This window comes from Alexandromys fortis, unplaced genomic scaffold (assembly GCF_014885135.2).
Source record: "Alexandromys fortis isolate MF-2015 unplaced genomic scaffold, M_Fortis_MF-2015_v1.1 scaffold_56, whole genome shotgun sequence".
Taxonomy (NCBI): Eukaryota; Metazoa; Chordata; class Mammalia; order Rodentia; family Cricetidae; genus Alexandromys; species Alexandromys fortis.
In genome coordinates this window covers 6,226,768-6,238,369 of record NW_026067935.1, presented here as the reverse complement: position 1 = coordinate 6,238,369, position 11,602 = coordinate 6,226,768, and the positions used below count along the sequence as shown (strand labels likewise).

The 11,602-nt window shown below is 52.2% G+C and overlaps 2 protein-coding genes across 2 annotated transcripts in view; both read right to left on the bottom strand.

Moving 5' to 3' along the window:
* Positions 1–11,602, bottom strand: part of Sbno1 (strawberry notch homolog 1) — a 264,584-nt gene that overhangs the window by 142,206 nt on the left and 110,776 nt on the right. The window lies entirely within an intron of this gene.
* Rilpl1 (Rab interacting lysosomal protein like 1) overlaps positions 1–11,602 on the bottom strand; it is a 34,644-nt gene that overhangs the window by 12,209 nt on the left and 10,833 nt on the right. Inside the window, exons 3-4 of the mRNA XM_050146582.1 lie at positions 9,211–9,329; positions 8,231–8,452 (exon numbers count right to left, since the gene is read on the bottom strand). Coding sequence (XP_050002539.1) covers positions 8,231–8,452; positions 9,211–9,329 — 341 coding nt within the window. The remainder of the gene's footprint in view (positions 1–8,230; positions 8,453–9,210; positions 9,330–11,602) is intronic.

The window sequence follows — 11,602 nt, the reverse complement described above, 5'->3', positions numbered from 1 at the left end:
GGGGAGGGAGGGAGGGAGGGAGGGAGGGAGAGAGAGAGAGAGAGAGAGAGAGAGAGAGAGAGAGAAAGCAGGCTGAGCAAGCCAGTAAGCAGCATCCTTCCATGGTCTCTGCATCAGCTCCTGCCTCCAGGTTCCTGCCCTGACATTCTTCAATGATAAATGGGGATATGGAAGTATAAGCAAAATAACGCCCCCACATGCCAACTTGATTTGGTCGTGGTGTTTATCACAGCAATAGTAACCCTAAGAGGCTGGCCCATTACTTTTTTTTTAGAGACAGGTTCTCACTCTGTAGCCCAGGCTGGCTGGAACTCACATCCATCTTCCGGCCTCAGGCTCTGGAAGGTTGGGATGACAGGTGTGTGACACTGGACACCCCTTTCTCTCCTTCCCTCATGTTTTCTAATACTTGCAATATTCGGACCTTGCACACGCCAACAAGTCATACCACCAACCACCCTTCCCCAAGCCAGCAAGCCAGATCCCCAGTGGTCCATTTCTTCAAGGCCATCACCAAAGCCAGGATACTCCAGCATGAGAAGGCAGAGTTCAGTAACATACCCCTCAACCCCAGAGGCTGAGGGGATTCTAGACAGGGCAGTGGCTCATGGCCGAGAGGCCAAGGATTCCAGGAGGCTGAGTTGAGCTGATTCCGTCCTGGACAGCTGAAAGGTAACACCGCCTGCCGGGCAGTTCAGCTGAGCTAAGGGGAAGGTTGAGGTGGGTGGGGAAGGCTCTGCCCACACCTATAGTCAGAGCCAGAGGCACCGCAGGTGGGGAGCAGAAGAAACATGATGTCTGCGTCCCTGCAGGCCACTCAGCATCTGCAGATGGCCTCCCCGGCTAGGCTACCCCACAGCCTGTTACAGCCTGGGTCACAGCTTCATTCCTTTCCACAGCTGTGTAATATTCCACTGTGACAAATCTCTAGCGTTATCCATTACCACTGAGGTCACACCATCAGGACTGGCCACCTCCACAGACTGTTTCTCCATTTTTAAAGGGCATCCAGCGGGGCTGGAGAGATGGCTCAGCGGTTAAGAGCATTGTCTGCTCTTCCAAAGGTCCTGAATTCAATTCCCAGCAACCACATGGTGGCTCACAACCATCTGTAATGAGGTCTGCAGCAGGCATACACACAGACAGAATATTGTATACGTAATAAATAAAAAAATATAAAAAAAAATTTAAAGGGCATCCAGCATTTTACTAAACACTAAAATCACTGAACTCAGAACCGGAACAGACTGGAACTGAACAGCAGGATTGAGAGATAGATACACACAAATATGCCAATAAGTGAGGATCGAGGGAGCGGTTTCCAGAGAGGTGCTCCCTCTGCGTGGGGTGCTGATGAATGTGTAGGAGTTTTCCACCAACTCTCAGCACCAGAGACAAAGACATCAGAGGTTACGATACCCCAGGGCCACACAGTGTCCCCTGCATTTGTTTAGACCCCTGCTGGGCCATAAAATCTACTGAACCAGCTGTCAACTGTTTTAAAATCTGGAGACTCAAATTCCAAATCCTGCTGCCTCCGCCTCCCTAGTGTTAGGTTTACATCATGCCCCAGAGAACCTAATGATATTTCTATTTTGTTTTACTTTTTCAAGATGGTTTCTTTTTTTTTTATTATTATTATTTTTTTTTAATTTTATTTTGGTTTTTCAAGACAGGGTTTCTCTGTGGTTTTGGAGCCTGTCCTGGAACTAGCTCTTGTAGACCAGGCTGGCCTCGAACTCACAGAGATCTGCCTGCCTCTGCCTCCCAAGCGCTGGGATTAAAGGCGTGCGCCACCACCGCCCGGCTTCAAGATGGTTTCTTGCATAGCCCTGACTGTCCTGGAACTTGCTTTGTAGACCAGGCTGCCCTGGAACTCATAGAGATCAACCTGCCTCTGCCAACTGAGTGCTAGGTTTAAAGGTGTGTACCCCCTGCCCCCGCAAACCCACTTTGACACGCAGGGTCCCCCTGCTCCCCAGCAGTGGCCGTGTTCAGTCAAAACACAGAAAGCTAGGGCTGGAGAGATGGCTCAGAGGTTAAGAGCACCGGTTGTTCTCCTAGAGGTCCTGGGTCCAATTCCAAGCACCAAACATGGTGGCTCACAACTGTCTATGACTGTAGTCCCATGGGATCGGACACCCTCTTCTGGTATGCATAGATGCATGCAGACAAAACAGCCACACATATTAACCAAATAAATAAATAAACATCTTAAGGGAAAAAAATCACAGAGGTTCCTCTGGCCTTAGCAGGGTCAGCTCTTCTGAGGTAGTGAGCATTAATTCCCCTAGAGCTTAGGTGAGTCTTAGCCAGTGTGTGGCAGTTTTGCTTCTGAATGTGGGGAGAACTGGGGTTCTGTCAGCCTTGACTCCACCCTGTGGGCAGCCCTAGCAAGGCCCATCCCAGCTGGAAAGTTTGAAGCAATCCCTTCCAATACAGTCATCAAAGCCAATCAGAGGCCCTTCTAGGGTCATTCCACAAGGGACTGTAGGATGGCTCAGTTTATCTCAGATAAACTGCTCCCTGGGGGCTCTCTGGGCACAGGTGCCAGGAGATGCCAGGAGGCTCCAGGTGCAGCATCACAGGTCTGGGCCTGTAGCCTGAGGCCTGGCCTCCTGGGAAGGCTCCCCTGTGGTATCAATGGAGCCTGGTGATCAGAGCTAAAAGCCACCTGAACCCAGGATCTAAGCCCTGACTCAACCCAGCTACCAAGCCCTTGGGGTTCTATGGATTCTGCCTTCATTGTTATGAGACAGTCTTTCTATGTAGCCCAGGCTGGCCTCAAACTAGAGATGTAGCTGAGGATAGCCTCGAACACCGTCCATCATCCAAGTGCTGGGACTTCAGGCATGCACCACCAAGCCTGACCATCGTACACTTTCTTTCTTTCTTTTTGTTTTTTTTTGTTTTTGTTTGTTTGTTTGTTTTTCGAGACAGGGTTTCTCTGTAGCTTAGGAGCCTGTCCTGGAACTAGCTCTTGTTGTCTTGTAGACTAGCTCTTGTGGCCTTGAACTCACAGAGATCCACCCCTTTCTACCTCCAGAGTGCTGGGATTAAAGGCGTGCACCACCACCGCCTGGCTTCGTGGTACTCTTTCTTATCTGAAGACCTGCTTCCTAGAAACTGTGTGCCACTCCTGGTGGTTTGTTTTGCTGCCAGAGCTGGAGCCCAGGTCCTGGGACAGTTCTCTTTCCTGGATGCTGAAAACGGCCAAATGTGATGGTTCATGAATTACACCTCTCAGAGCCTTATGTAAAAGTCCACATCAGTGTGAAAGGTGGGAGTGGAGTTTAGGGCCAGCCTAGGCTACGTTGTGAGACCTACCTCAATAACACCACGTAAGAACTCAGTATACAGCTCAGTGGGGAGAGCGACTGCCCGACATTCACCAGGCCCCTGGGTCCAAGCCCCTGGCTCTGCATAAACCTGGTGTGGTGTACACACTAGAATCCTGGCACTGGAGAGGCAGAGGCAAGAGGATCATGGTTTCTGGGTTATCCTTGGATACTGGCCAGCTTAGGCCACATGAAACCTTGTCCCAAAACAAAAACAGAAAACACGAAAAGATCAGAGAAAGAAAGGAGCAGGCTGGGTAAACGAGAGAGAAAACCAGGCTCCTCGGGAAATAACAAGAAGGGCTTCCTCGGCCGGGCATGGTGGTGCCCACCTTTGGTCCTATCCCTCGGGAGGCAGAGGCAGGAGGATCTCTGTGAGTTCGAGGCCAGTCTGATCCACAGAGTGAGTTTCAGGACAGCCCAGACTATGTGGAGAAACCCAGTCTCACAAAACCAGGAAAACCAAAAAGAGGTCCCCTCTCCAGCTGCAAGTTCCTCTATAGCTCCCACCTCCCTCCAGCCCTGCCCTAGGACTGAACTGTACCCAGCCACAGGCCACATTCCCCAGCCTGCTTCCTGGCTGTTCCCTGCCTGGAACAGCCTGCTCCACATTCTACTGGAAACCTCTCCACCTGACCTGTCCCTATCTCCCTCCTCCAGGTGCAGGGGCAACACTCGGCATGAGTGCTTCTGAGAACTTTCTGGATGTGTGAGGGCCAGCCAGCCATGCCTCTCCATGCCATTGCCCCCTCCCCCGACAACCACATTTCTCTACCTGGGCTTCATAAGACCCCGAACCACAGGGTCAGGGCTGTCTCCTCATCTGCCAGAAGCCCCGGGTCTCATGTAACCCTGCTGCCCTCCTGTTTTATTGAGACGCACTCTGGACGTCACACAACCCGGAAGCCATGCAGGCAGCGTGATCCAGATGTGGGCAGCCTTGATTTTCCCCCTCACTTCTTTCTACATTTTTATTCATATGCACACACAGAGCCAGACACTGACATCAAGTGACTTCATCAATCGCGCTCTATTTAATCTGTTTAGCTCAGCAACTGTGCTAGACTGGCTGGCTCTGGATGCCCGGAGCCACAATGCCAGAGCTATAGGCATAAGCTCCACCTGGCTTTTTGTATGTTGGTGCTGAGGCTCCAAATGCAGGCCTCCAAACTCAGGTCCTCGAGTCTGCACGGCAAGCACTTTATCAACAGCCATCTCCCTGCCCTTCTCCCCGTTTCTTCTCTACTCCTCAGCTGCCAGAATGGAAGGTAAAACCAGCTTGTGCAGCCAGTTGGTGCAAAATGTCCCTGTCCTTAAGTGAGAGACCTGGAGCAGAGCTGGGAATCACATGGTCCTTAGGGTGGTGCCCTCGGGTACCCAGGCTTAGAGCAGCCCTGCCTGGTCAGAGGGAAAGAGGCCTGAGTTCCTGGAGCAAGACTGCGGCATGGGTACCCCCTGTTGCAGCCTAGTGGCTGTCTTGGGCATGCATCTCCCTGCTCTGGATCTGCCCAGCCTTTTACTTCAGACCTGTATTACTGCAAAGTCATCGGTGCCTGCCATAGGTCACTTCCCCTTCATACTGTCCTCCATAAAACCCCAGGGCTCATCCCACCTGCAGAGGCCATGTCAAGGAACCCCTCACGCATTTCTGCTGCAGCTCAGAGACTGCATGGCAGCCACAGCTGCCTCGCACTCCAATGGGCAGTTGCAACCCCAGCCTACACACCCACACCTCTATATTGTCCCCTCAGTCTCCAGGGTTCCACTTGGTACCCAGCTGGTTTGTGAACCCCTCTACAGCAGCCAGGGACTCAGAAGGGCACAGTACCTATCTGTAGGCCTCTCCTCACAGGGCTGACTCAGCGAGGAGCCAGTCTGAAGACTTCTGCTGGGACTCTTGGGGAAGAGGCTGGCTGAGCAGGTTGCTATCAGGGACCATGTCATAACCAGAGTCCACCCAAGAAAGGATGCAACTTAAGAGGCAACAAAACCAAAAAGGCCTGAGTCAGAATTCCTGCTACCTTTCGTTCTCTGAGCCCCTGGAACCAGCTGTACCTGAAGCTGTCTGACCTTCAAGCTCCAGTCACAGACAACACGCGTGCCTTTCTCTCCCTCCTTCAACAGGTAACTTGACTTCATGACACTATCCGCCCAAATCAGGTCCTAACCCCGCCCTCTAAAGATGACTTCTTCCTTATTCTCTCCCCAGATTCTAGTCCTTCAGAAGCAGCTGGTCCAGACGCATCAGCTGTCGGCTAAGCACAGACCTCTCAGGCTGGAACTCAGCTGCCTGTAAGTTCACCTCCTTTGTAGGGTGACTAACGAGGCCACTGGGGACTTGGTCTCACTTGCTACCTATGGATATGCCCGCAGCTCTTCCCTGACCCTCTCTCTCCTCCCTCCGCCAGCCACAGGAAAGTTGCACCTTGGAAGCTCTGCCAGCTGCTGGCATTGCAGGCCCATCTGGGGGACTTTGAGCCCCGCCTGGGGTTATCTGTGTGACACCCACTGCACCTGCCATCTCCCTGCCCTGGGCCTCCTGATGGCTCCACAGACAGGGAGGCCTCCGGCGCTCACCGCATGCCTCTGCCTTCTTGTTTGCATCTTCAGGGCATGGAAAACTCACAACCCACGCGGCCTTTAGCCACTCTGCGGCAGGACTTAGTGTCACCCCACGGTCAGTTCTGAGAGGGCCTGGGTACTTCTTAGCAGCCCCAGCAGGTGAGTGTCCTCGGCCTTGCCACCGGGCCTCCTGTTCACCTTCCCCCTTCCCTGTCACAGGCTGCCTCAGGAGTCACCTCTCAAGCGTAGGTTTTGCTGGAAGCCTTGATCACAAGCTCTTCCTGAGAGATAAGTGAAGACAATGTCTCACTGCCGGGACAGTTTCTCCTCTCCAGGGTGGATATACTGGGGCTCAGTCCTTCCCTTCCCTTCTTTTCTCTTCTTTCCGTAACAGGGTTTCTCCTACGTAGTCCTGCCTGTCCTGGAACTCACTCTGTGACCAGGCTGGCCTCGAATTCACAGATATCTGCCTGCCTCTGCCTCTCAAGTGCTAGGATTAAAGGTGTGTGCCACCATTTCCCGGCCAGTCCTTCCCTTCTATATGAGGTCATAAACTCCTGGGACTCCGTCCACAACCCCCCTCTCCACCTGTCAATCTCTCAGGTGCACACAAACTCCTCTCCCCGAGGAGCCTGCAGGCCCGGCCCCAACTCCCACCCGGACCGCTGGCCAGCCCCTTACTCCCCTTCACTGCACACCAGCCACCTTCACCGTGAGGCCTCCTTGTCCCTGAGGCTCCTTCCCACCACAGGGCCTTTGCACAGGTCATTCTTCCCGCCTGGAACTCATTCCCCCTCCTCCTCTATCCTTACTCTTGTCAATCCCCTCCTGGAAAAGCCCCCTGAGCCCATCCCAGACAAACCTACAGGGCAGAAGGAAGAAAATGACCTCCGCGTACTGTGGCACATGTGCACGTGTGCGCGCACACACACACAATAAATAAATGTTAAAATCATCTATATGTAATTCACATACCACAACATCTACCCTTCAAAGAATAAAGTTCAGGGAGTTTCAGCATATTCTCAGGTGTGCAACCGCCACTTTCTAATTCCGGAACTTTCCCCTCCTCCCCTAAGAAGCCCTATGCCCATTAGCCATTCCCCACTGCTCTAGTCCCTACGCTGCCATCTACACTCTGGCTGGATCTGCCCAATCCGGAATCTTAGAGACACGGGAGATACACAGCACGTGGCCTTCCGAGTCTGGCCTATCCTCACTCATCAAGACCACTTCAAGGTTCACCTGTGGGGTTGGGCGTGCTCGTCTCGTGACTCAGGCTTTTTCAGGGCTGAGTCATATTCCGTGGTGTGGACTATGTATGTACGGCCACATTTCCGTTCTCACTTCCTGTTAGACCTGATGAGTAATGCTACTGTGAGCATCTGGGTCGTTTTCTTCCTGGGTTTTATTTTTACCTTTGAGTTAGGTCTCACACAGCTCAGGTTAGTAAAGAATTTGATGCACAGTCTAAGACCATCTTAAATTTAAACAACTTCTTCTTCTTTCTTTCTTTCTTTTTTTTTTCTTTTTTTGGTTTTTCGAAACAGGGTTTCTCTGTAGCTTTGGTGCCTGTCCTGGAACTAGCTCTTGTAGACCAGGCTGGCCTCGAACTCACAGAGATACGCCTGCCTCTGCCTCCTGAACGCTAGGATTCCAGGTATGAGCCACTGAGTCAGCTTGCACGTTTGTTTTTTAAATGTGTATATGGGTGTTTGAATGTGCGCATGTGTACACATGGATGCAGGTTTTCACGGAGGACAGAGAGAGCAACAGATGCCCCGGAGCTGGAGTCAGAAGCAGTTGTGAGCCTCCAAACGTGGGGGCTTAGGAGCTGAACCGGGGTCCTTTGAAAAAGCAGCAAGTGCTCTTAACTGCTGAGCCATCTCTCCAGCTCCTGTACAGGTTTTTACGTGGACACGTGTTCAGTTCTCTTGGGTATCCATCTAGAACTTCCAGTCCCTATAAACACATGCTCCATGGGACAGTAGCCAGGGCTGCGCAGTCCTTACCATCCCATCCTCTGTGCCTGCTACAGTCAACAGTCACTCGAATGGATGAATGAATGAATGAATGAATGAGTGATGAATGAAGCTCAGCCATCAGAACTGAACTGCATGCCCTCTGGGATGCTGGAGACCAGGGATTCAGGTCCAGCTCTACCCATGCCCAGTTGGTGTCCTCAGGCCAGGATCTCTCTCTCTCTCCCTCTTTCTCTCTTGGTGCCTCCTGCCTTCTTAGATACAATGGGGAAAACAAGGCAGTTCTTTCTACGTGGGGCCGGCCCACAACTCGGGTTCCCACACACCTCGCACCAGCTTGCTGCTCACCTCGGCCTCCTCCTCCCCGTTCTGGCTGGGCTCGCCCTGCAGCCTCTCCCTCAGCTTCCCGAGTTCTGCCCGCAGGCTGCCCATCTCCTGCTCCTTGGTCTGCAGATCTGCCTCAAGCTCCACCTTCTGCTCAATCAAGGCCTTCCCCTGGGCCTCCACTACTGTGACCCGGTGCCGAAGGTCATGGTTGATCTTCATTAGCCTCGTCTGCTGCTGCTGCAGCTGTGGAGAGAAAGAGGCATTTAGTGAGGCTGCCATGGACAGCAGGAACCCACGGACGGCAGGAAACCACAGATGACAGGAACCCACGGACGACAGGAACCCACGGACGACAGGAAACCATGGACGACAGGAAATCACAGACGACAGTAACCCACAGACGACAGTAACCCACGGACGACAGGAAACCACGGACGAGAGGAACCCACGGACAACAGGAACCCACAGACGACAGGAAACCACGGACGACAGGAACCCACGGACGACAGGAAACCATGGACGACAGGAAATCACAGATGACAGTAACCCACAGACGACAGTAACCCACGGACGAGAGGAACCCACGGACAACAGGAACCCACAGACGACAGGAACCCAGGCTGTGTACAGCACAAGGGAAGCCCTCTTTGAGAACATGTACATCATAAACACCTTTCTAACTTGTTTCTATTTTTATGTCTGTTGACAAGGAGTGATACACACATGGGCTTCTTTTTCAGATCTATTTTTTATACGGCTATGTGTTTTGCCTGTGTGTATATCTGTGCGTCACACACGTGTCTAGTGCCTGTGAAGGCCAGAAGGTGTCAGATCTCCTGAGACCGCAGTTATAGTCACAACCTGTCATGTGGGTGCTGAGAGCTGAGCTCCACTCCTCTGGAAAAGCAGCCAATGCTCTTACTGTTGAGCCATCTCTCCAGCCCCGCCCCCATGCCGCCATGAAGTAGGAAAGTGGGCTCAGATTGGCGTTGGTCACTTACAGCCTCGACGTCCTCATTCTTCAGGCCAAGCTCCCTGTCTTTGGCTCGGATCTCGTCCCTCTGCTTGTCCACCACTTCCTTCAGCCTCTTCATCACCTGCCGCTCCCGCTCTGACATGCCTGGGTAAAAGTGAGACTGGGAGGTGAGCCACCTCCCCTAGGCTTAAGCCCCCCATAGTGTCGCACTGCAAGCGGGCCAGGGCTCTCCCCAAAGCCTCTCGTGTACCCCGCACACACCCTGGGGCTGCTCCTGCCTTCAGTCTTGCCAAGCACATTCCTACCTCACCGTCTCTCCCCCTCTCTCCCTCTCTCTCCCCTCTTCCTTCTGACCTTGGGATCACTGCACACAAGACTCCTCTCGTTGGTCCCCTCTGCGTGACGGCTCTCCCCCGACCCAGAAACACTCCTACCCACTGTCTCACTTTCACAACGCGTCCCCACATGTCATGACAGACGTGACCCTGCACCGTGATCTAGAGGTTAGCCTCCAAAGTTCACACTAACCCTGTAAGCCACGCTTGGCTGTGTGACTCTGGCCTCTCTTCTGCCTCTGTTTCCAAATTCATAAAATGGGACAGGGGCATCTTGGAGAATGGGTGGCGCCAACATGCACACAATACCATTAGAACACAGCATTTGGTGGGTGGCCAGGACAGGAGCTTCCGGCCACGACCCCAGCAGACCACGGCTAAGGCAGGCGAGTACTAAGCTGTAGCCCTCCCACATATAAGGTGTCTTTTAGGCATCTGGTGAAGCAGGGTGTGGTGGTACAGGCCATTAGTCCAAGCACTCTGGAGACAGAGGCAGGTAGAGCTCTGTGAGTTCGAGGCCAGTGTGGTCTACAGAGCTAGTTCCAGGACAGCTAAGGCTAGTACACAGAAAAACTCTGTCTTGAAGAAACAACAACAACAACAAAAGGGGGGGGGCTAGATGGAGAGCTGGCTCAGTGGTTCTCAGCACTTGCGGCTCTTGCAGAGGACCCAGGTTCAGCTCCCTGCACCCACATGGTGGCTCACAATCCTTACTCCAGTTCTAGGGATCCAATGATCTCTACTGACCGCCACAGCACCAGGCACAAACAGGGCGCACAGACATACATGCAGACAGACACACAAATAAAATAAACAACAAAAAAGACTGCGTGGTCAGCTTTGCTTTGCTCCAGGTGACAAAGTCACTCTCCCAGAGCCCGGGGCCACTGGCAGATCCATGAGTCCTCTGCACCCCTTCTACCCTATGCTGGATACTCAGTTCACAGCCCTGTGTGCGAACAGCTCTCGGACTGGACAGATTCCCAAAGAGAGCCAGAGAGGGTTTCTGTTTTGTTTTGCTTTCATTTTTCCGAAAGAGAGTTTCTCTGTATAGCCCGGCTGTCCTGCCAATCCATCTATATAGACCAGGCTGGCTTTGAACCTCTGCCTCCCGGGTGCTGGGATTAAAGGTGAGGACCACCACCTCCTGGTTACCACAGGGGATTTATTTTTATTTTATGTGCATTGGTGTTTTCCCTGCATGTATGTCTGTGTGAGAGTATCAGATCTTGGAGTTATAGACAGTTATGAGCTGTCATGTGGGTGCTAGGAATTGAACCTGGGTCCTTCTAGAAGTGCTCCTAACCGCTGAGCCACCTCTCCAGCCCCCAGAGGGGATTTTTTTAAACTGTAAGGCGTCTGTGGAACGATAGGACTCAGAAATCCAGCGGCCCGTGTAGGGATAGGCCCTCTGAGCGCCCCTCCTCCTGCTAGCCTGCACAGAAATCTGACCCCTGCACGCACCTGAGAGCTGCGGGAAATTATTGTAAGGTGTGTTTATGCCCTGGAGCATTTGTTTAGCTGTGTAAAGACGCATTGCTTTGGTTTATGCTACATTTCTTTAACTCTGTGAAGGTGTGATTTTTTTTTTGCCTGTCTAAAATACCTGATGGTCTAAAAAAGCTGACCGGCCAATAGCGAGGCAGGAGATAGGCTAGGCAGGGCTGGCATGCTGGGAGAAGAAATAGAAAGAGCAAGACCAGATGAAGGCGAGGAGAGAAGGAGAGGAGGACGTCAGGGGTCAGCTACACAGCCGGCCACAGAGTCAGAGTGAAAGCAAGGTATGCGGAAGTAAGAGAAGGAGAAATTCCAGAGGCAAAAATAATTTAAAGCTAAGGAAAACTGGCTAGAAACAAGTCAAGGTAAGGCTGGGTTTTTATAAGTAATAATAGGTCTCTCCATGTGTGATTTATTTGGGAGCTGGGTAGTAGACCCGCCCAAAAGGTAAAAGAGTAAAAAGTGAAAAACAAGATTTTGGTGTTCCAACATGGGGCCAGAGTAAGAATTCACCTGAGTCCTCAGATGGCCCTTGGCCATGGCCCTGTTCCACTGTCACTCTTTTTTTTTTTTTTTTTTTTTTTT